The sequence below is a fragment of the Dermochelys coriacea genome, chromosome 6, assembly GCF_009764565.3.
Source record: "Dermochelys coriacea isolate rDerCor1 chromosome 6, rDerCor1.pri.v4, whole genome shotgun sequence".
NCBI lineage: Eukaryota > Metazoa > Chordata > Testudines > Dermochelyidae > Dermochelys > Dermochelys coriacea.
The window spans coordinates 68,839,323-68,864,843 of NC_050073.1; the positions used below are offsets into that span (position 1 = coordinate 68,839,323).

General features: G+C 41.5%; 1 protein-coding gene across 2 annotated transcripts in view; it reads left to right on the forward strand.

The window, feature by feature from the left end:
• Positions 1-5,219: 5,219 nt before the first annotated feature.
• GPR176 (G protein-coupled receptor 176) overlaps positions 5,220-25,521 on the forward strand; it is a 78,973-nt gene continuing 58,671 nt past the window's right edge. Inside the window, exons 1-2 of one of the 2 annotated variants that reach the window (XM_043517508.1) lie at positions 5,220-5,760; positions 7,450-8,735. In XM_043517508.1, coding sequence (XP_043373443.1) covers positions 8,507-8,735 — 229 coding nt within the window. In that variant the 5' untranslated portion in view covers positions 5,220-5,760; positions 7,450-8,506. The remainder of the gene's footprint in view (positions 5,761-7,449; positions 8,736-25,521) is intronic. The other variant, XM_043517509.1, reaches the window with a different exon arrangement.

The following is a 25,521-nucleotide window of genomic DNA, read 5'->3' on the forward strand; positions in this document are numbered from 1 at the left end:
AAGAAGCACGGGAGTGAGCAGATTGGAACAAGGAGTCAGGGAGAAGTGAGGGGAAGACAGTGATTGGATGAGGGGGCGCAAAGAGGGAGACTAATGGGGTGAGCCAGTGAGAATAGAGAATGTGGGTGGTGAGGACAGCAAATGGAGGCTGGTTGAGAGAGGAGCTGGGAGTGGGGAGAACTGAAACTGTCTGGGCAAGAAGAATGGGACTGGGAGAGGGTGTTTGTGTGAAGACTGGGAATAAAGGCGAGACTGGGACAGGGAGTCTAGAGGAGGACTGGGTAAGAAGACTGGTACGAAAAGCCTGAGATGTGGAGACTGGCACTGGCTAGATGAGGAGAATGGGACCGAAATGAGGAAAGCCAAGGATGAAGAAGAGACAGGACAAGGACAAGTTGGAGGGGATGGGGAAGAAAGATTCAATAGTGGAGGGAAATTGACAGAAGAGCCTGGGACCGCTAGAGTACACTCCTCTCTAGAGCTTGAAATGGAACCCAAGATTCATTAGTCTCACTATTTGCTGTCAGCAAATGTCTATAAAACTCATGGGCACAGTGTGAGTCTGTTGTGATAACTGGGCCTGCACATTTACCTTAATTGGGAGCTCAACTTTAAAAAGTATGTGAAAGTTCAAAAGATGTCACAATGATGTATAATAATAAATATTGATGGGAAAAGGTGAAAAGCAAGACAGAAAGAATTACTCCAAACAAAAAGGTCTACCGATATAACTCAAGGATTGTGTTAAAATCAAGCTTGGTCAACAAGAAAAGTGTGGAACCAGAAGTCAGTGAACCAAAACTGATGAGTTGAAAACTAGGCCTAATTGACGAACAAAATGGGAGCAAAACTGGTTACTAGAGCAAGCTTCACCATCATAGCTGCCACCCCCATCATCTCCTAGGACTCCAGGCTTTCATCATCCTGATTCTGAGAGATGTCCCAACCAGACCGGGCAGACAAAGGGACCCAGAAGACACCACTACCTTTACTGGCTCCAGCTGAATACCAAATAGTGCCTGAGATGAAACAGGATCGGACTTTAACATCAACAGCTCCAGCCTGTCTCAGCTAACATCCTTTCTTTTCCCCAAAAGGACAGGTATTACCATCTTTGATGCCATCTAAGACAGAGGCTCTCAACCTTTCCAGACTACTGTATCCCTTTCAGCAGTCTGATTTGTCTTGCATACCCCAAGTTTCACCTCACTTAAAAACTACTTGCTTACAAAATCAGACATAGAAATACAAAAGTGTCACAGCACACTATTACTGAAAAATTGCTTACTTTCTCATTTTTAGTCTATAATTATAAAATAAATCAATTGGAATATAAATATTGTACTTACATTTCAGTATATAGTATATAAAGCAGTATAAACAAGTCATTGTCTGTATGACATTTTAGTTTGTAGTGCTTTTTATGTAGCCTGTTGTAAAACTAGACAAATATCTAGATTAGTTTATGTACCCCCTGGAAGAGCTCTGCATACCCCCAGTAGTACACATACACCTGTTTGAAAACCACTGATTTAAGAGACTGTCAAACAAGCGCGCTTTTCCTTGTAAAAACTCTCTCCAGGGAAAGGGAACAAGGGATGTTGTTAAAATGAAAGCCATATGTAATACTTCACATTTCATATGCTTTGTTTTTCTTTCTTCTGTTTATCTTTAATTAAAAGTTAAAGGATTTTTAAGGGTGTATTTGTCACGGTACTAAGCAGGCTGAGGTCTCTGTATACCAAATCCCGAACCCTGTTTAACACTGTTTCATGTTGGAAAGTGACTGTGTTATGTTAACATCTTTGACCTTTTCTTGCATTATATATTTCATCTAAATTAATACAATATGTCCCATTCCCATCTGATGCATACAGAGGATGACAACCTACAATTGGTGTCATTCACTTGATTAGCTCAAGTGGCAGAGGTCTGTGTAATATTGAATGTGAAACTGTATTATTCTGTTCAGCTACTAGGTGGTGCTGTATATAACATACATTATCTAAGCTAACCTCAGTCTTACCTGGCAGTATATTAAAGGATCTCCGATGTCTCTCTCTGAAAAGGAGGCTCTGATGCGGGAGCCTGATCTGCTAGTAGCAGACCTGCAACCTACTGTGTACAATGACATAGTATCAGGAGTAAACTAGTGCCAAAGGAGAATAGACACAGAAGAAACAAAGCAACAAAGGTTGCAGGACTGATCTCATCAACATGCCATTTTTCAGAACCCCAGAAAACGTCAGTTTTGATAAACCTACAGAATGGACAGACTGGAAGCAGTATTTTGCATTGCAACCAAACTCCACAAGAAAATGGAGACATCTAGGTATTCTCTTTATTTATGCTCGGGAAGCAGGCAGAGCATATCCTTAAACCTTTTGCCTTTGCTGAAGACAATGACAAAGTCGACTATGAAAGGATTCTGACTGTGTTTCATGCAGACTTTATATTTCAGAGAAATGTGGTTTTGAAAGAGCATGTTTTTCACCAGAGAATTCAAAGACCAGGGGAAAATGTTGAATGTTTTATAAGATCTCTTCCTGCATTCGCTAAAAGCTGTGATTTGGGGACTGCAAAACATGAACATTTCAGAGTCAGGATGGTTATTGGGTTAACAGATTAAAATCTTTCACAGCAGCTACAACTAAAAACAGACTTAAGCCTAAGCACAGCTAGACAGATAGCAAAGCAGTCTGAGCTAGTGAAACAACGGAACAAAAGGCAGGAGCAACTTGATAAACCTGAAATTAACTCAGAAGCAGTAAAAAGATTCAGCATCACCATTAAAAATCATTACCATAAAAGCCATGAGGCTATGAGGAAATTCGAGGCAAACTACAAAGCTTTTCAGAATAATGTACAAAAATGTCATAACTGAAGATGTGTCCAGCTAAAAATGAAATATGTAATAAATGCACAAAATATGGACATTTTGTAGTTGTTTGCCACAGTAAGGCAGTGAGAGAGATAACTACAATTACAGAATACAGTCAAGAGCCATTGTTTCTGGGATCTGTAACCTTGTGATGACACAGAGCCTGCTTGGAGAGTGAAACTAAATATTAATGGAAAGACTATTGAATTTAAAATTGACTTTGGAGCTGATGTCACAGTTTTTTCAGAAGGGATTTACAATCACCATCAACCCCTCTCAAAGCTGAAGTCACCTGACACTGCTCTCACTAGCCCTAGAGATATTCTGAACTGCATGAGCCAGTCACCAGAGAAACAACTTACAAAGCCAACAGCTTTGCATTCAGAATTCATGTGATCAAAGGATCACAGACCAACAACCTTCTCAGACACAGTGTGGCCACCATGATGGGCCTAGTGAGAAAGGTGAAAAAACTTGACAGATGATTTGATTATATTGGACTTTAGAATGGAGATTCAGTACAAATAATCTTCAGAGACAATTCTGAACCATATAGAATAACAACACCTTTACCAGACAGACCTTGGAAGAGATTAGCTGCAGATTTATGTGAATTGAGAGGACATTAATATTGGTTGTGGTGGACTATTTTTCCATGTATACAGAAATAATGTACTTGAAAGACATAACTTGTTTCAGTGTTATTGAGAAACTGAAGTGCATTTTTGCTCACTTTTATATTCCAGAGCAACTAGTGATGCACAATGGACCACAATTCACTGCAGCAGAATTTAAATCAGTCCAAACAAAATATGATTTTGATCATATTACTAGCCCACATTACCCACAAGCAAATGGAGAGGCTAAGAGAGCTGTACAGACAGCCAAGAAAATCCTAAACTGGGAAGATCCAATCCTTGCTCTTTGAATTACAGATCAACACCAATAAGAGCTGAGCTATTGGACATAGTCTGGCACAAGTCTTGAAGGGAAGATAACTGAGAACTACTGTTCCAACTTTGGAAAATAATCATCTATCTCCAAAGTGGCCAGGCATGAAGAGAGTAGGCAAATTGAATACAAAGGCAGAAAGAGTTTACAAACATTTTTACAAAAGACATCACTCAGAGAACTAATGGGCCTAGAACTTGGTGAATGTGTTTATGTCAAACTGGATGGAGAAAAATGATGGACAAGTCCAGCTGTTACAAAGAAAAAGAATTCAGTGCCCAGGTCATATGTGATCGAGACTGACAGTGGAGAGTTCAACAGAAACTGTTGACATCTACAGTTTGTTACTGAGATAGAACAATCAATGGAACAGAATCTGCAGATGGTATATGCAGAATGAAGAAGACTCAAAGATTCCAAATGGACCACAACTGCCAGTCATTGCAACTAATGGAGAGCCAGATGACCAAAGAGTTATGTGTTCATGTTGTGTAATGAGAAATCCAGTATGATTCAGAGACCTTCAACAGACTGACACGTACTGAACTTTAAAGATGGTATGATAGTGTACATTTTGCAAATGGCAGGAATTCCAAACTTAAAAGGGGAGATGTAAGGCAATATTAAACTGTATTATACTGCCATCACTAGGTGCCACTCTGTGTAACATACCTTATTTAAGCTAACCTCAGCCATGTCTGGCAGTACATTAAAGGAACTTAAACTGAACACATCTCTAGTGTCTCTCTTTGAGAAGGAAGCTCTGTAGCCAGTTTATGTCTGCTATAGGAGCCTGACCTGCTAGCAGCAGCTCTGCAACCTACCATGTGTAAGTTGTACATGACATTCTGCGTGGAGGATCTAAACGTTCTGATCCTGTCAATGATTTAGGTGGGTATCGATATGCTGTCATATGGTGGAATTTTTATTTTTTTCAGGTGTTTATTTTTTAAACCTAGGAAATTACACACACAAAATACATCGAAAGAACTTTATTAACATTGCAAAATCAATCACTCAAAAAATTACAAAATACCAGAATTAAGTTTGCCTCTGCAACCTAAACTCAGTTTCCTTGAGCATGTGCATTACGATGCAGTCTTTAACTACAGTATGTGATCACATATATATTTTCCACAGGACCCCTGCCTCCTTCCATGTGCAGGATGGATATGCTCTGAGGGTGAATCAGGTTTGTGTACAGAAGGAGGAAGTAGGACTCCTGCCTCATTTGTTACAGAAATTGGAAGGTGTGTAGTGAGTGAGGGTTGCAGGAAGAGGGAGGGTGGTCTTAAGGTCAAGGCAGTTTAATGCTGCCCTGGAGAACTGGATTCTGTTGTTTCCCCTTGTGATGGGGGTCCACCCCACACAAGGCCTGAAGGAATTAATGTGTCTAGGTGGGCCAATTAATTACATACATTGAACCTGGAAGAGGAGCCAGGGAGTAATGAGGATTAATTAAAGCAGAAATGGAGCTGGAGAGGAACAGGAGGGGCCTGTATAAAGCCCAGTAGCTGTGTGTAGAACGGGACTGTAGAGAGATAGAGGGCTGTTGTCACTTTCAGAGTGAGAGACAGCCAGGTAGAAAATAGCCTAAGGATATGGCACTAAGGTTTAGGATTTTGCAGAACTTGACTCCTTGTTGTAGGGTCCATGGGCTGGGAAAGTGGCACCATTAAGGGGCAATGAAAGAGAAGACTGCTGGGACAATGGGTCCTGAGAGACTTTGAGTCCCCCCCTTCCCAGAAGGGGAAATTACAGTGACCTGGCCAAAGGTCAAGCCACAAAGCGAGAGCAGTTGAGTCCCGAGTGTGTGGAAGGGGCGTTGGCCTGCAGAGCTAATCCCCAGACATGACCAGAAGGAGGTGCTCTAGCAGTGAGTAGAGCACCCTGTGACACCCTTGCCAAAGAGTTCCTAGTAATGGTAGGTGAGTCATTTCAACTAAACTTTTCATAGGTAGTCACTAATTATATGTTCCTCAATTTCCTGGTGCCTGACTTGATACTTGGGGTCTGATTTACAGAAGTGATGAACAACCACAGCTGAAGTCTTGGGAGCTTGTACTTTGAACATATAAAGTGCTTTGCCAAGAAACTCTGAAAAATCAAGTTCTAGGGGTCTCAAATTTTACCCAAAATTAATGGCTACTTTTGAACTTCATCCCTCTGACGCAGTTCCCCAGCTATAAAATGAGGATAACCGCTCTCCCTCTTCTCCCAGGGATGCTATGAAAATAAATTCATTAATGTTTGTGAAGCATTCTGATTCTATAGTATGAGCACCACAGAAAAACCACATGAGGAAATTAATAATTCTGACTACAGAGCAGGCTTTGAATAATGTGCTGTAAATAAAACCTGGGGCCACACATAGGTAAGTGAAGAGAAAACAAAACACTGAATGGTGAGCAATGTCTGTCCCATGCACTGAATGAGGCAGGGGTCTGGAGGGTGATGGCAGCGGGAATTGGATGTGGACTTTATCATAATGCATCCATACAAGTGGGCTGTAATAAGGTTGTTAGGTAATGCTAATTCTGGCATTTACTAATTTTTGAGTGCTTAACTTTTTAACCTTAATATTCTTCTAACATAATTTAGCAGTGTGTGACTTTAGCAATACAGTGTGATCATGTAATTAAAAACTATTATAATGCATACTCACAGAGATAAAGTTTAGGTTAAAACTAAAGAATGATCAGACTTTATTTTGTATCATATTTTTAAAAATCTGGTGTTATGGGAAGGTTAGAATAAAGAGAGTTGCATTTTTCTTTGAAGCAGTTAAAGTTCATGGTTATCCCCATTCTTTCAGGGATGGAGTTCCTGATTTGCTGACCAATTACTGTGAAAGTTGTCTTTCCTACACACATGAGCTCACTTTTGAGGTTGACAATTTAAATTTTCTTGTGGAACATAGCTGTCATAGGAAATCATGATCACAGAGGGTGAGATGGTTCCTGTGCAACCTGCTGTCTGTTGGCTATTTTCCCTATTCACAACAGGGAAATGCCGGTAAAATAACTCAATTCACCAATCTTTACAACAAGAAATAACTGATTGCCAATAGCTGAGAAACCCTTTACTTGGCCATGTTAATGTAACATTTTAAAATGTAACTATATAGCTGAATACTTGAAAATTACTTACACTTGAAAATTTACTGGAAACCTTAAAGCATATATTTTCAAAAAGATATTACTCAGATTTTAATGAGCCAGAAATCTAAAATTTCACCCAATTTAAGAGCCAAATTTGCAAAATTACTTTATCTCAACTGCTTATAATTTGCATGCACCGTTATTTGTGCAATGAAACAACAGAATATGCATGTCCAAATACCTCAATCAGCCAGTTAAAAGCTACCTACTCTGCATGATGATATGTTCATGCAGCTTCAGAGATGTTTTTGGAAATTTGACCCTAGACATTGCAGGATTGGTTTGCACAAATATAAATTTGGAAACTCCTAATTTTGAACAAAATAAAAATTGTCAGCAGAAGCTGACAATAGAATACTTTCCCCCTCCCTCCTAATATTTAGAATTATTTTAGATATTGGCAGAAACTTTCTCCCTTCAGAAAATAAGCTTCTGCTTTTCCTCTGTTTTTCTTAGGCACATTGAGCTGACAGCTCCACAAGCAAGATGGCTGCCATCAAAAACCAGAGCCTTCAGCTGAGGGTCATGTGATCTAGTCTGTCTTCTTTAGGATCTCTATGAACACAGCAGCAAGCAGTCTAGTAGTCAGTGCTGCAAGCAGACTTGCTGAAAGCTCTGAAGATTTGAAGGTTTTCTGCAATCTGTGGAGTATCAAGAATACAGATAGATGAAATGCATGTTGATTCTATTACTTGGATGCTCTGTCATGTATTACAATTTTTAAAGAGAATTGTTCTTGACCTGGGGGTACACTCACAGAAGGTCACATAGGATTATGGTGGGTTTTTTTTTTTTTTGGTTCATTGAAAACTGGAATGGTATCTGTTTTAGGATTTAAAAAATTATATTTCATGGGAAACAGCTGGTGCTCTTTGGAAGCCATTGAACATTCATTTACTTTCCTCTGAATGGAATTTAATTATCTTCTCACTATCAAGACCATATATGCAAAATTAATTCATTTTTCACAGTAAGAAAAGTGGATATAGTGTGTTAGAATAGTTGTAGGGGACTTGGCACTGAAAAAGAGATGCTTTTCCTCTCTTTTTGTGAAAAAGCTAAGCAAAGACTGAGAACAGGGGAAAAACATAGTTGATTTTTCTGTAAGTTTTCCAATCCTATTTTAATGTTCAATAAATTGTTTTTATTGTGATCTGCTGGGAGGGTGATGTATGGTGTGGACTGGATTTTTTCTCATTCATTTTTGTTGCAGTAAAACATGTTGAGGAAACACTGTGCCATGGAGAAACAAGAAATAAGGGAAAAGTAATAGCAGGGCAGAGTCATGTTTTTCTCCCTTCTTTCCTTTCCTGAGTATAATGATTCATGAGGTAGAGACATGACAAGTCAAACCTGCTTTCCAGGACACAAATTCAGTGAAGACTTTGCTGGGTACAATTAACTTGGCTTTATTCACAAAAGCAGTTCTTTTGCCTGTACGCTCTGTTCAGTGGAAAGCATTGGTTCAATCATGTGTGATTATTAGGTAGGGAGAAGGAAGAAAACACTCACCATGGGGTACAATGGAAGCTGGATTTCAAGGAATGAAAGTGACCATGCCCTCTATCAGGATGTCACCAGAGCTGTAAAAATTAGGAATGTGTCTAATACACAAACTGTGTGGAACAATAGAAGCTACAATGGGATTGGACCCTTGGAAAATGGGGAGTACAGTGAGGAGCAAACCTACAGACATTTCACTACCACTGTGCAAATTGTCATCTTTATAGGCTCTCTGCTGGGTAAGTAAGCATTGTTGCAGTTTTTCTGTTATGTGGGTTTACTGGTGGCTGCAGTCTGTGACCCACATCCAAACAAATAATTACTGTGGTCACAAATTACCACCACACGGGCATCTCTTGTTTGTCATTTCAGTTTTTTGCTGTCTCCTCAAGTGGAATTAATAAAGTGTGCCTTTGAGTTTTCTGATGCTCTCTGTAATATAGATTACAGCTATCAAAATTAGTCAATTGAAATTGTCTTGATATGCATATGTATTAGTTAGTAAACTTTCCCTTGGAAATTCAAATAGATGAAAGGGTAATGCATTGATTGTAGTTTTATTTTCAAAGGTAATGGGATATACAGTAATTATAATAGAAATTAATTTAAAATGTTTGGGATTAAATGATACTGAATTTTTATATTTGAGACTGTCCATTTTACATTGATCTCCTGCAGATTTCAACTGAATCCTTTGTAAGTGTTCTTGGGCTGTACATTCAGTTATCCATGTGATATTGTACTTATTTGCCATCTAATAGCTAACAAATTAAACTTAATTAAGATCCTGTACAGTTTAGATACATGGTAGTAACTGCTAACTTTAACTTTACACATCTGTGTATATTTGCTTTCTAAGGATTTGCAGTGTGGCATTTTGTTATCAGTTACATTTGCTTTTCTTTCAAGAGACAAGGCAAGACAGGCATTAAAAACAGTTTTGTCTGTCATACCCATAGGTGATCTTAATTTATACAGTTTGGGAGATCAATAAATTAGATTTTAATAAAATGCCATTAGTAGGTAAATCATGCAAAGCCAGTTATTTTAAAAAGATGAGACTTTTCATATAGAAGCTGATCCTGAGAGCTACTAAGCACCTGTGGCTTTGACAGTTCTAGGGGACTTGCAGATGGTCCTCACATCTCAGGATGAGGCTACTGTCTTTTGGACACAACTGACTGAACGTTTTCAGTGGTACTAGGATATATTTTGGTGGAGGTGCTGATAATTTTAAAAATTAACTTCTCCCTGGTAACAATTCATATTTATTTAGTCTATTTTAAATGATTATACTGAATAGTTTCCTTTCTGAATACAGAGTAAGAATAGTTTTGTGATAAAGATGTTGGACTGGGACTCATATTCAAGTTAAATTTCTAGCTCTGCCACAGCTTTGCTGTGTGACACTGAATAAGTCACTTACTCCTTAGTTTTCCCCATCTGTAAAATGGGGATAATTCTTCCTTTCTTCTGTCTTGTCTATTCAGACTGTAAGCTCTTTGTGGTATGGATTCTCTTAGTAGGAGTTTGTACAGTTCCTAGCACAGTGGATCCACAGATTCTGTCAAAGTCTCTAGGTGCTATTGTAATACAAGTAATGATATGTAGACTCAGTTAAACCCCAGTCTTAATATTGGCATTCATGAGTCAGACTCCAAAAAAAAATCAGGCTTAAAAATTAAATTTTTAAAATACAATTCATTTGCCTTCTGTTTCTTGAGGCTTTAGAATACCATGGGGTTATCTATTCAGATTTTTCTCTACAGGCATGAGAGCTAAAAACTTACTTTCATGGAATTGGTGTCTTCCTGGGAGTTGGGCTTTAAGGAAAAATACTGAATCTCAAAAGACTTATCATAAAATCATGAGAGTTGGCCACATTGCAATCTGATTCACCCAGCAAGACCCCCGGTGAAGTAACTGAGGCTCTGGCGTTGGTGCGAGGGTGCATCTGCAGGTTAGATTGTAGTCTGGGGCCTTTGTCAGATTCCTTTGTCTGTACAGGTCTTTCACACACACACACCAAAAACAAGGGAGGGGAAAACTTTTTTTAATAGGAAAATGTGATTATAAATCAACAAAAATGGGTAGGGGGCTTGGCGCAATTGTAGTACCTAAAACTACTTCTACCTCTTATTTTTTGAAAGTAAATTCTCCCTATATATATCTCTGCTGCACTGAATCACTACCTATTTTAAGTACTTATGGCTTCCTATTATCATAATATCTGAATACCTCCCACCATTGAATGTACTTATCTTCACAATACCCCTGTGTGATAGGGAAGTTTGACTATTTCCATTTTACAGATAGGAGACTGAATCACAAAGAGCTAAGAGACAAAGGGACTAGCCCAGGAGCAGGCAAACTTTTTGCCCTGAGGGCCACATTGGGTTTCCCAAATTGTATGGAAGGCCGGTTAGGGGAAGCTGTGTCTCCCCAAACAGCCAGGCATGGCCTGGCCCCACCTCCTATCTGACTCACCCCCAGCTTCTTGCCCCCTGATGGCTCCCCCGGGACTCCTGCCCCATCCAACCCCCCCCCCCCGCGACCCCTGACCGCTTCCCCAGGACTTCTACCCCATCCACCACTCCCCCCTGCTGCCCCATCCAACTCCCTCCCCCCCTTCTCATTCCTGACTTGCCCCCTGACCACTCCCCCCCAACTCTATCCCACCCGCTTACCGCACTGCCTGGAGCACTGGTTGCTGGCGGCGCTACAGCTGCGCCACCCAGAGCACCAGATCAGGCCTTGGCTCTGCAACTGCGCTGCCCAGCCGCCCAGAGTGTTGCGCAGGCGGTGCGGCGTGCTGAGACTGTGGGGGAGGGGGAACAGCAGGGGAGGGGCTGGGGGCTATCCTCCCGGCTCAGGGGCCGGGCAGGAGGGTCCCGCGGGCCATAGTTTGCCCACCTCTGGACTAGCCCAAGGTCACACAGGAAGTCTGTAACACAGAGAAGGGAATTGAACCCCACTCCCTTGAGTTCCAGGCTAGTGCCCTAATCACTGAATCATTCTTCCTGTGTGACAGAATAGCTGTGGACAGATATTGCAGATAACACTGTGTTGAATGATATTTCAGGATGTAGAGGGTTCAACTTCTGATAGTTTGTCATTTGTTTCAGGTCACTTGAATGGAAGCTGATCCTACAAACATTTAAGCATGTTCTTATCTTCCCATGGTAAATTTATTGCAAATGCTTAAATATTTGCTGGATTAGGTATCTATGGTGTGGAATTACTTTGTAATCTTTAAGATTAAACCCTGTGAAACTGTAACTGGTAACTGTAATATAAACCTAGGGACCAGATCCACAAATCAATACTCATGTGAGCAGCCTCCTTACCTTAAATACTTGTATGTAGATTGAGCCCTACAAGAAAATGTAACAGTAACAGGTCTTCTTTTAAAGAGAGAGGTACAATGGAGAGAAGGAGCAGTTATTCATCACCGCTCTGAGCTCTGCTGTAGAGGAACAATTGCAGCTATTGTAGTGCTGGGACATCATCTCATGTGAAATCATGTAGGTATGTTAGCAATACCTTTTGGTCCACTGTGTCAATAACTGCATAAAATTCCAGCAGTATGATCATGGAGATCTTATGGTCCTGGACACAGGCAAGAAGGCTGTCTTTTCATGCTACTAGAGCTGTCTCAGTAGCTGTGCCCTTGTCTGAATGCTTATTGTGAGGCATCCAAGATGTAGGCTGATATTCTATGTTGTTGGTGCTTGATGGCTACTTCTTTCTCAATTATTTTGCCTAGGAATAGGAGCTTTGAGACAAGATGGTAGTTAGAGAGGTCTTAAAGGTTGAGTGATGAATTCTTGAGAATTGGGCAACTATGGCAGTTTTCATGGAGTTTGGTAGGTATGCAGCTCTGATGGAGGAATTGGCTATCTCTATTAGTTACTCCTGAGAACATTCTGTCCCAAAAAAATTAAAATTCTGGGCCCAATATTTTAAAATTCTACAAATTTTATTTGTCAAATAAATGTGGAAGCATTTCCAGCATGGCATTGGGGAGCACAGGCCACTGGCTGGCTGCACAGAGGTGGGAGATCACTCTGAAGCTCCCACCCAGGACATGAACTCAGCCATAAGGTTGCACCCAACCCTGACACAGCGTAAGGGCTGGGCCTGCCCCAGAAATACACCAGGGCTCTGTCCCTCCGTGCCAGATGCACAAGGTGTGGGCAGGCAGGTTTAGCCTGGCAGGATCCAAGTATGGAGGGGTGTAGTGTGGGGTGATCCAGGTGTGGGTTGAGAGGGTTCTCTGTGGGGCAATCTGGGTGTAGGCAGCTCAGTGGGGGATCCGTGTGTGTGTGTGGGGGGGGGGGATCTGGATGCACAGAGGCTTATTGGGGGTGGGTCTGGGTGCAACAGTAATGGGACTCTGCAGGGGGTCCAGGTGAAGGGAAGTGATTATTCCCCTCTATTCAGCACTGGTGAGGCCACAACTGGAGTATTGCGTCCAGTTTTGGGCCACCCATTACAGAAAGGATGTGGACAAATTGGAGAGAATGCAGTGGAGGGCAACAAAAATGATCAGGGAGCTGGGGCACATGACTTATGAGGAGAGGCTGAGGGACCTGGGCTTATTTATCTGCAGAAGAGAAGTGAGGGGGCATTTGATAGCAGCCTTCAACAACCTGAAGGGGGGTTCCAAAGAAGAATGGAGCTAAACTGTTCTCAGTGGTGGCAGATGACAGAACAATGTGCAATGGTCTCAAATTGCAGTGTTGGAGATCTAGGCTGGATATTACAAAACACTATTTCACTAGGAGGGTGGTGAAGCACTGGAATGGGTTACCTAGGGAGGTGGTGGAATCTCCATCCTTAGAGGTTTTTAAGGCCCGGCTTGACAAAACCTTGGCTGGGCTGATTTAGTTGAGGTTGGTCCTGCTTTGAGCAGGGAGTTGGACTAGATGACCTCCTGAGGTCTCTTCCAACTCTAATCTTCTATGATTGATAAGGTGGTTGGGATTCAGGGGGGTGGGGTCTGGATGTGTGGGTGGGGGTCCAAGTGCTGGGGGAGTGGGACTCAGTGGGTGTGGGGATCCAGTTGCAGCTGGTTGTAACTTGGTGGTGGTGGGGATCTGGGTATGGGTGGCTCATCAGGGTGGTCCAGGTGCGGGAGAATGGGGCTCAGCAGGGGGAGTTCTGTGTGTGTGTGTGGGGGGGACGGGACGTTCAGCGGGAGGGTCTGGGTATGAGGGCGTCTGGGTGCAGAGGGATTGGGCAGATGCGGGAGCAGCTCCCCATACAGTGATCCTTCCCCCTGCAGCTGAGGAGCGATGGAAGCAGGATGGGGGAGTTTTCAGAGTTCCTGAAGCCTGGGAAGAAATCTGGGGGTGGGTCTAACCTAGCCCCAGGTGCCGTGCAGGGAAAGAGGAAGTCCCGTCCTGCCCAGCCGGGATTGGAATCTGAGCTGGGTGTAGCGTAGGAGCCACCAGCTGGATCTTCCCTAGTCCCACCCCCTGCCCTACAGTGATTTAGCTGCCCTGGGCACCCAAAACATGCAGCTGGGTAGGGTCACATGGCTGCTGTTGTGGCTTCCCTTTCCTTTCCTGTCAGAAAGTAATTTTTCTGCAGGGAAGCAAAGAAATCTGTGGGGGAAATTAATTCTGTGCATGTTCAGTGGCGCAGAATTACCTCAGAAGTCATTAGTAATGGGCATACTTGTACTTGACTGACTTTCCCCACCCAGGAGGGGAATGGATCCATTTCACTGGTTGTGGTGCAAATATTTTTTTCAGAGCTTCTTGAACTTTGGCATACGTGATAGGGCCAAACTCTCTCAGGAGTGATGTGGATAACGTGATCTAGTGAGGGGTAGAATTTTCTTTCAGTTAGTTCCGCACATATTCGGTTGGTCTTATCAGCGAAGCATGTTTTCAGTCTTCACACTTGTTAGCCCAGACATCAAAATCAAGACTTTCCTATCTCAGATGAGCCAGTTTATTAGGTGAAATAGCTCTACTGGCCATGATTCTGCTGCATTGATTGTGGTGGAGAGAAGGCTTGTTTAACTGCATTGGTATAGTCCTGTAAGAGTTGTTTGTGCTATTGACAGATGGATTCAGATTTTTTTTTTTTTACCACTGTTTTAACTTTCTACCTGTGCATTTCATCTACTGTAGTTCATCTCTGAACATGGTGATCTTTGTCATTGTGGGGGGAGTGAGCAGTTTGGGGCACTGACAGTGGATTTTAGGCGATTGTACTGTTATACTGACCCATTAGCTCTGTGTGTGTCATTCTCCTAGTGAGCCTTCATGGGCGCAACAGCTTTAGTTGGCCCTAGTGAGAAGGAGGAGATGGATTCAAATGGATAGCCGTCTTTGAGACACAGACCTCACAGTAGACACTTTTATCCCCCTTTTGGTTCAGCTGCTTCCAACAGGCTGGCTTCTACATACTCCACTTCATAGCCTCCTCCTCACTGAGCTGCAGTTGGCTCAGCCTTCAGATAGTGACCACAGGTATGTCCTGCCACATAGTTTGGCCATACTGAAAGCTTCCCATTTAGATTCAGAATGGCTACTGAACACACATTGTGACTACATACCCCAGATTCTGGATGGTTCTGGCTCCTCCAGCAGAGTCACTCCGCCTGGCCCCAGCAAGTCTGTAGGCACATAGCGCCCCCCCCCCAAAAAAAATCCCCAAGAAACTATATAGCTTTGCCATTGTTTCTTCCCTTGTTTGCAGTCGTTAAGGACATTACATAAAATCTTCTTTTGCTGTGTTACAAATTAAATTATGTAAGAAACAGTTATTTAAGCTTTTCTCTGAAAATTCTGGGAGAGGTAACAGATTCCTTAGGAAGGCCTAGCCTTACAGTTTAAGAAATTCTGCAGTATGTGTGTTTGCTTTGGTGAGATATAGTTTGAGGTCAACTACCTAGTGTTTACTACTCATCTCTATGAACAGCAGAACTCTTATCTCAGATCTGGTGCTTTTTTTTTATGCTGATAGGTTGAGGGATCATTTATCTAGCATACGATCAGTTAACTCATGTCTTGTTTATCCACAAACTTGCATCAGTTTAATTAAACTAATTTAGTTTAACCATTGTAAAAAGTTGTTTGGGCCTTCTTATTTCAATTTGAGAAGCTGGGTTCAGTTTACAAGTTTAAACATACCTTTTGCACTGGCTTAAAATCACATTAAGATGACAACTGCAACTCTTTGTAGACACACCCCTAGTAATTCTTACTGTTCCCTTCTATATGCAATTCACACCCCTCCTGTTCTGAAAGGTAAATAGCATCACTGGACACTGCAAAGGGTGCTCTGTGGGTTCATAGATCAAGCCAATGGGTGGTGGTCTGGGGAGAAGAGTGGACAGACAGTGGATGCGTCTGTGAGGATGTTGTGCCCTTCTACCAGCCTAGCAAAGATTCATCACAGAGAATGATACATCCTTTTTTGAGAGGGAGAGGAGTCCTTTAAGTAGTTGAAGATGGGAGAGGTTGGTGTTGGTCACAAAACCAGCACAGAGATACAAGGCCATCATATGGATGGCTCAAGCCTCCCACTGATCCCCTGTGATTCATTAGCATCCCAGGCATTTACAGGGTTGTGGGCAGATCCCATTGCCTGGCCTGCAAAGAGGCACACCCCACCAGCCTGATAGAATGATCTGGGAGAAATCTCTGAACTCTGTGGCTATTCCCTCCTCAGATTTTCCTGCTGGAGGGGAGGACTGGGTTTCCTTTTTCACCACATTTGACAGAGATTTGGTCTATAAAAATTCAGGCTGATCGTTGGCAGTTTATCTAAAAGAGGGGTGTATGTGTATTTATTTTGCTTATTCAAAACTCAGCATAATTAGACAATTTAAAGCCGGTGTCATGGAGACAACTTGCTAGTTATAGCACTTCAATGATTGATTTTTTCCCCCCCTCTAACTTGTTCATGAAGCTGCAGTTTTAGAATATACATCAATGATTTTGACTGACAGTTGACAAGAAGGTGTAAGGATACTTAACATGGGGAAATAGATTCAATATGTGTAATGACCCAACCACTCCCAGTGCACAATCCTCATTACAGCCTTATGTTTACAAAAGGAAAAGAGCATGTTCATAACCATTGGAAAAAGGTAGAGCAGTAACACTGGTTTCCTCTAAAGACAAACCCTGTCAGTATGTGTGGCTGTAGGCTAGACCATTGTGTCTTTGCTCCGCAAGTGGGGCAAAGATGCAGGGATGATGAATAGTGAATCTGCACCCTCTGTACTCAGAAGAGCTGTGCATTGTGGAGCTACATCGATTCAGTGAGAGGTATTTTGGGAATGTGATCTGGGGATTCATAGCTACATAGGTTTATTGGCAACCTCCCACCTGCCCCCCTTTGCACACCTGGAGAGTACAATAGTGGCTATGGAACCTGACTTGGGTAAAAGCTGCTTTTGCATACACTTCCAAAGAGACCTTATGTGGGATTAATGTTAACAAACGATGTTACAGAGGTGTTTAATTTATATTTACAATAAGTTTACTCTGAGTGGAAGTGTGGGAGGAAGATCAACACACTTGCCTCTCTGAACAATTTGCTGGTAGGTGAGGAGCATTTTGCTCTTTTCCTTTTTGATCCAATGCACATCTATTTACTGCTCTTGTTAAAGAGCCAGAAAGATTGACACAAATGGCTCAGTGAAAGGCACAGTAAGCAGAGTTACTAGGCAGGTCATTAAAAAATTTTGGGGCCCTGTGCACTATAGAAATTGGGGGGTTCCCCCCCTTCCTTAAAGTTCCCTTGCCTGATACATACCATACTCTACACACACATCCCAACAACCCTCCACCATCCCTCTTCCATCCTGACAGTCCCCCCCACCTCCCAGCAGCCCAGACATACATCCAGTTCACTGCAGCCCCTAATGCCTCAGCCCCCAAAATCCCCCACTTACCTCCTGCATTCTGCTCCCCAGCCCCGCAATGTTCCCCACTCATCCCTCCCAAAACTCCCACTCATTCCATAGACTACCAATAACTCTCCCTAGTCCTCTCACCCACTGTCCCTTGGATCTTCCTGAATACTCACTGGCACTTTTCTTCTCCCCTTCCCCCTGGGCTCAGCACTCCACTTCCATCCCACACTACAGTGACTTCTCCTGATTGTGGCTGCCCAGCTCTGCCTGCTCCCATTGCCCATCCTGCTCTCACAAGGCACCACGCTGCTCAGGTTCAGAGGGACGACCAGGCCACATTTGAGTGAGTGGCATTGCAACATGATGCACGGGGGTCACAGCGCTGCTCAAGTTTGGCCCAGCTGCTCCTGTGTCATAACAGAGGGGGAGTTGGGCCAAATCCGAGTGGTGGTGTGACCTGGTGCACAGGGTCACAGCATTATTCAGGGTTTTTTTTTTGTCCCCCCACTAGTGGTCTGGGACTCCTTTTAGGAGTTCTGTGCAAGTGCACCAATGCAGGTTGCTTAATACCAGGTCTGCAATAGCCTCAGCTTTCCTGTCTTTGGGCTGTTTAGGCATAGCAAGGTGACAGTACTCTGTACCTTTGTGGTGGATGGTGATGTCAGCAACACTTCCTCACACCCTCTGGTAAGTGGTTACAGAGCAGTGCTGGAATCCTGGAGGTAGCTGTTGCTATAACTGTCATCTTACAGGATGGGGAAAGTGACTAAAAATGAAGAATGGCTAAGAAGGAACGTGATACTTTGGGATCCCCACTTAGACCATCTAACTGAGCTAATGGCTGTGGGAAGCGAGGGACTCCTTGGTACACCTCCCTACCCATTCCAGTCAGCCTTTTGATCAGAGCATGGTGGACGTAAAACTTAAAGGAATTGACATTTGTATTGTTTAAGTACCAGTGAGATTGGGTTACCTAAAGCCATTGACTTTGGTTCCTGCAGACATCCAAAACAACCTAAGACTCAGCCCTGGTCTACACTACAAAATGGCCATGCTTTTTGCCTTCATAGCCAATTACTTACTATTTATTACTGTAAATGTAGAAGAATATTTTGGTGTTTTATGTCTACTTAGCAAGAAACCAAGTGAGAGTTTGTCTGAGGTAACAACAGAAAGGAAAAAAAAAAAAAGCAGTGTTATAAAGAGACACACATTAATAGGATTTTGGCTTACTAAAGAAAGTGTCTCTTCCTGCACAAGTATATAGGAAGAATGTATATGGGAAATGCATGATATACTAGTATCATTGTGACAGGAGAGAGGGAGAATCTTACACTTTACTTTGATTGGTTGCAAGAGAAAGGTTTAAATTGATTCTTGGTGACAGATGATGTTAAACAATGTTTATATAAACAAAGGTGTTAGCCAGTGTATGGCTCATTTTATTTGATTCACAGTCAATGCACATTGCTGCTTTGGGGTTTTATGCTGGTTTGTCTGCTGTGACAGTTGTTTCCCTAGTTCTTCGTGGCAAAAGCTGTGACTATTTGTCATGAAAATTTTGTAGGAAAAGTTAGGAGGTGGTAAAGATGAAAAGAGTCATTAAAATAGAGTTTTAAAAGTCAAAAGCATTGTTTTATAACCAAACCACCACCACCTTTTTTTAATCAGTGCAAACCACAAGACTAGTCCATGCTCTATGATAACAATTCTGGAACATAAGAGTTGGGAAAATCAGAGTCTTCCTCTGCAAACCTAATCCCACTCTCCAAATTTAAAAAAAAACAAATTGTGGGAGTTTTTTGTTTTCACCTGGAATGGATGTGTGGGTGCCAGGAACCTCTATATAACTTCTGGAGCAATAACCTCTATATAATTTCAGCCATTCTCTATATCAGTGTTTAGGTCAATATAACTACTTCAGTCATGTGAATAATGTGGATTATTCACATCCCTGAGCAACATAGTTGCACAGAAGTAATTTTGTAGTGTAGACCAGGGCTGAATCTTTGGTTCATGCAGAAATCCAAAACAACCTAAGTCAATGTCTTTAGGTAACCCAATCTCACTGGTACTTAATACAAATGCCAATTCCTTTAAGTTTTACCTCCACCATGCTCTGATCAAAAGACTGACTGGAATGGGTAGGGAGGAATCAAAAGGGATGGGGCAATTAAATAAAGAACTTTAGCATAGTTCCCCTCGACCCTAAAGCTGAGAGAGAGAGAAGAGCAGGGTCTGTAGGGAAGCAGACAGCCTCATTTCTGGGGACCAGGATTCTGTCTGGGATGGGGTAGACCTGCTTGAACTTTGAAGGAAATGCTAAGCTTTAAGACAGACATATGCGTGTTCGCCCTTTTGTTAACCTTTTTTCTCTGAAAGATACATTCCTGAGGAAAGGGTGTACCTGAGAGAGACCTAAGAGGGGTCAAAGGTGCAGCTGACCCTGAATGTTGCTTCAGTGGTTACCAGAGGAGTGAAATAAAACAAAATAATAAATCCTGAAGAAGAGCTCTATGTAAACTCAAAAGCTTGTCTCTCTCACCAACATAAATTGGTCCAATAAAAGATATTACCTCACGCACCTTGTCTCTCTTGTATCTTGGGACAAACACAGGTACAACAATGCTGCATAAAACAAAAAAGTTACATTTTCCCAGACCTAAAAGAAACTCAAACCTCAGAAGATACATGCTCTGCTCTAAAGCTAGAGCTCATGTTTGAAGTCTGAGCCTGGACCATCCAATATGAATACATCACTCATTTAATTGTTTGTCTAAAAACAAAATTATACTTACTAACAAAAACATCCAAGAACCAAAGTAACCATTCTCAGGATGAGGGAAGTATCAACATGCTAATGAACTGTACTTTACAAGGGTATTTATGCAGATTATGAAGGCCCTAATTAGTTCTGATGAGAAAAGGATGTGAAGACCAATTTTAACAACTCCTCATTTCACAGGATCAACAAGTTCTGTGAAACAGCTCAATACCATTAGTTTTGCCCAAATGCAAATTGGGAGCAATATTAAAAAACTGAATTTACAGAGGGGGTAATGAACCTAACCAAATATGTTGTAATTTGGGAAATACAATTGTGATGGTACATCACTGATGAGTTAAGGTGCCACATTTTAATAGCAAGTTTTTAAACCTGGTACAAAGCCCTGAACAGACTAGAAATGGCCTCTCATATTACAGAGGAGGTACCCGTGGAAAACCCCTTAACTAAGTTATGACAAAGGTTTGGAGACTTGAAGATGCTCACTTACCCTGAATGCAATTTAAAGGAGTCATGGGGAACAGACTAAGAGGGACTGACAGTTTGCTGCTGTCAGAGACGGAAGCAAATCAAGACCCTAATTCTTCAATGAGCTCTGGGTGGGCAGACATCTGTTCCTGTAAAACCCACCGGTCAATATGTGTTGTGTGTCCCACTCTGCTTAATTCCTGGAGGATGTGAGTCTGTTACAGCACTTTGCTCTCAAGTTGTAGACTTGAGTGTAAATGTTCAAAAGTGATAGCTTCCAGCTTGAGGCAGCTGCCGTTGGGCTAAGGGTTTTTTGGGCAAAAACAAAAATCCAGAGTGTCAGCACAAAAGTTGTGACATTTGTGCTTCTGGACAAACCATGGAAGCAGTGGGTGACTTCATCAATCTAGACAGTAAACTGTCATCAACTGGGCTCAGCCATGAAGGGCCTGCATAGGGTCAGAAGCCAAAAGAAGGTGAAACTATATATAAAAGTACAGATTTATCAAACGTGCGTACTTCCAATCCTCTTATAGGACTCTGAAACATGGACGCTACTGAAATAATACATCAGGAATCTGGAGGCGTTTCATATGTGTTGCCAGAGTGACTATTGGGTATAAAGTCAAACCATCTTATCACTTACAAGGATGTATCGAGAACTGGCCTTGACAGGAATGAAGTAGTCATTGGCCACTGCTGGCTGGCCCTTTTTGGTTATGTTGCTCATCTTGGAGAAAAGTCCTCACTCATTGAGCTCAGAAGATCGGACTTGAGGTCAGGAGGGGACCCTGCCTGGTCATGGACTGGTGGCGGCCATGCGATCACCTGCAATTAAGCTGGCTGCACCAGACTAGTAATAACCTGGGTACTTCAATTTTTAGGTGCCAAACTTGGGATACCTTAAAGAGGCCTGATTTCAGAAAGTATTGAGCATCCACCCTCTGAAAGTTTGGCTTCTTTGAAATATCTCAAGTTGATCACCCACAAAATTAAGAGAACCAAAATCACTGGTCACTGTTGAACATTTAGGCATTATGCCTGGAGGTCCCTGGTTCAATTGTTGGTGTCAGCCAAGATGGTGACTATCCCATCTTCACTGAGCCCCACTGTAGCTAAGAAGGAGTTGGGTCTGATATTCTGAAATGTATAGTTTTAGAAAACTAGTTGCTAACTACAGGTTTCAGAGTAATAGCCGCGTTAGTCTGTATCCCCAAAAAGAAAAGGAGTACTTGTGGCATTTTGGAGACTAACAAATTAACTTGAGCATAAGCTTTCGTGAGCTACAGCTCACTTCATCGGATGCATGCAGTGGAAAATACAATAGGGAGATTTTATATACACAGAGAACATGAAACAATGGTTGTTACCATACACACTGTAACAAGAGTGATCAGGTAAGGTGAGCTATTACCAGCAGGAGAGGAAAAAAAACCTTTTGTAGTGATAATCAAGGTGGGTCATTTCCAGCAGTTGACAAGAACGTGTGAGGAACAGTAGGGGGGAAAATTATTTTATGTAATGACACATCCACTCCCAATCTTTATTCAAGCCTAATTTAATGGTGTACAGTTTGCAAATTAATTCTCTAAGGTGCCACAAGTACTCCTTTTCTTTTTGTAGTTACTAACTAGTTTGTAACTAAAATAACTAGCCTAGTTGGCTATACTTCTGCATAGTAGTTAGTTCTGATTTTTTTTATTCTGTTTATTTTATTTTGTTTTTTACCAATACTTTATTTTCCTCTAGTAAACTTGTTATTAAGGCAACCTGAATTGAAACTGGTGATGGTGACTGTTATATCAGAGGTGTGACATTGACAAACTGGTCAACCGGTGCATGACCCATAACAAATTAACAGAAGGCATTGAAAGGGTAAAAAGGGCCATTCCTTGTAGACAGTTATTAAAGCCATGTTAAGTAGACTAGAATGTTTAATATGTAGGCCAGTATTAGAGAATTAAGAGTAGATACTAATTGTATTCATCTGTGTTTACCTATATCTTGTTAGAAATTTAACAATGTGATCTAATTAGCTTGTAGATGCTAAAATTCTGTTCCTGTCTTTAATGATTCATTACTGTATTCTATTGATTTAGAGATCAGAAGGGGATATTATAATTTAAATGATACTTGTGGTGTAATAATGTTATTGTCCTCATTTCTCTTTGGAACTTGTAACTCCACATAGTAAACTACCTGTGAACTGTTTGAATGGCTGTTGCTTAATGTATTATCTGAGAACGGACCCATTGAATAGAGATCAAACTGTCAGCTCGCTTTCGTCAAAACCCACCTGGTGGAGTTACCTGTCAGCACCCAATTTGCTTCAGCTTCAAAGGAAGCTTTGGGCCTGATCCTTTTTGTCTCAGATCCGTTTAAACTTAGACAGGGAAAGTCTAAGTCACAAAATGGGGGTCTCCAGATATACTCTGGATTCACCCTGGAATTCTCATGGGAGAATTTGAACAAATGCTGTGCATGGTTTGGCTGTTGGACTATAGCACTTTAAATTGATTCTAGGACTTTTACAAATCAGCAGCCTCACCATCTCTGCTATGAAACTGACCTAAGAACTTTGCTCATATTTGTATATTGATCTCTTAACCGTATATCACACTCTTTCTTTTTTCTTTTTATTAATAGATTTAGTTAATAAAGATCGGCTGTAAGCGTGTATTTGGGTGAGATTTGAAATATTCATTGACCTGGTGGCAGTCCCTTGAGATTGGTAGAACTTTATATATGGTGAATACAGGTTTTAGTAACCCCTCCCTATATTAGACTTGGCGGTGTGGGTAGGAGCCAAAAGCTGGATTGCTTAAAGGGGACTGTATTTTATCTTTTTGGTAACCAGTATGGTATTACAGAAGCTGTTTGGTTACTGACTTGGTGAATCTAATTATAGAATAATCCACCAGTTTGGGGGACTGTGTGCCCTATTCCTTGAAGTTTGCCCTCCATTAAACATTCTCAGTGTGCCCCCTTCCAGGCCGCACGGTCACAAGGGGACTATTAGCTATAATTGTCTTCTGTCTTCAAAGGAGGTGGAGAGATATCAGTTTAAGCCCTCAAAGGGCTCACTCACAGGAAGTGGCAATCAAGAAGAAGAGCTAGCTGGTGCCACATTTTTTTAATGTGTTCTAAATTTGGCAAAAAGAGTTCTGCTCTTCTTAGATTGCCAACAACTACACCTACAATAATCAGAAAGAAATAGCTGAAATAGAAAAGTGTTGTGAGTCTCCAGTTTTAATACATTTCATTCTGTGTGTGCTAACCATTTATAATGAGATGTGATCACTTACCAGTCAAAAATCCAGTGTGGTGTACTTAATATTTGTAAAGCTGATATTGACTTGTAGGCTCACACAGACTTTTTAAAATTAAGTTTAAATTACTTGATCCAGAAAGGTTTTGGACAAATGTGCTGAGAACTGTTGATCTGACTCATTCGATGTTAACACTCCATTAAAATGGATGGGGGAAGGTCATCTATATTGATTCAGTGTACCTGGCTGCTGAGCAGAAAAGGCATCAGTGCATTGATTTAGAACAGTACTAGAGGGCTAGAATATTGTTTTTTTTAAATTTGAAGCAAGGAGAATCTCCTTAAAACAACAAATTCTAAATAATCTGAAACCTTGAATTTTTGGAGCTCCTCGCTACTATTGTCTCCCTGCTGACACCATTAAGCTGTCTAGGGCCAAAATCTGGTTTGATTTGCACCCATATGATCCCATTAATGCCAGGGTTAAAAAAAAAAAGTAACCAGAATTTGGTTCTAGACTTTAATCTAGGAGTAGTAATTCCGCAGTGTATTAAGTCACATCCTACCCTGGTGAAGCTCTTTTGAGGAAAATAAAGTTACACCATGAATGAATATGACCCATTACATCTTGTCTCATTCTGACTCCTGATTCTCTTCTTGGTCAGTAATCTTCTGTAATTTTCTCTGTGCTTGCTCACATGCCCTCTCTCCTTCTCTCTCTGGGTAGTAACGGCTATAGCTGTTACAGTTTCGTCATGAAACTCACGTGGTTTTGAAGTTTGTAACAAACATGACCATGTTTTGAAATTTTTGTTTGCTTGGTTTTGCACTAAACTTGAACAAAAATGTAATTAATGGTTTTGATTGGAAACCAGTTGAAAATGGGCAATTGAGGCTGAGTTTCATTTAGATTTTTGTGGTTAATTTCAATCCCAAAATTCAAAGCAAACTTTGGTTATAAAACCACATGAGCTAAAAGCAAAGAGAACTCTCACAAATGCACACAGTCCAAATCAGTGAGTCTTGCTCAGTTGTCTTATTACATATACACTAACACACAACTGCCTATTCCAAACAATCTTCTCTGGTTTTAAGAGAAGACCTCTGCTTATAAAAATGGATCAAATTTATCCCTGAGGCAAGCTTGCTGAAGTTAATGCCATTGACATCATAAACATGTTTTGTGCTGCAATTTTTTTTAACAGATTTATGACAGGATTGTACATCCAACTTGTCTATATGAACAGTTAGTTTGTGGTAAGATGGGGTATAAATGTACCTCACAGTAGCCTGCTGCATGCTGCTTTTCCATTTGAACCCAGAAATTACACACTAAAAGTTCAATAGTCTGCTTTGATCTCCCTGCTTTTAAACAGAAGTAGATCAAAGTGCAATATGGAACTCTTTGCACACAATAGTAGGGTCTACACTGACAGTTGGTGCATGGCAGGCTAGTTCAAGGTAGCCTCCAGTTTGCCACACACCGTTGGTATAGATTCCATATAGATTGGAAGTTGTGGTTACACAAGAAATGCAGGATTGGACCCTTGCAACCTGTTTGTGCACTGCATCATGCCATCACTAAATCTAATATGTTCCAAGACCACCCTGCTTCTCAAGCTC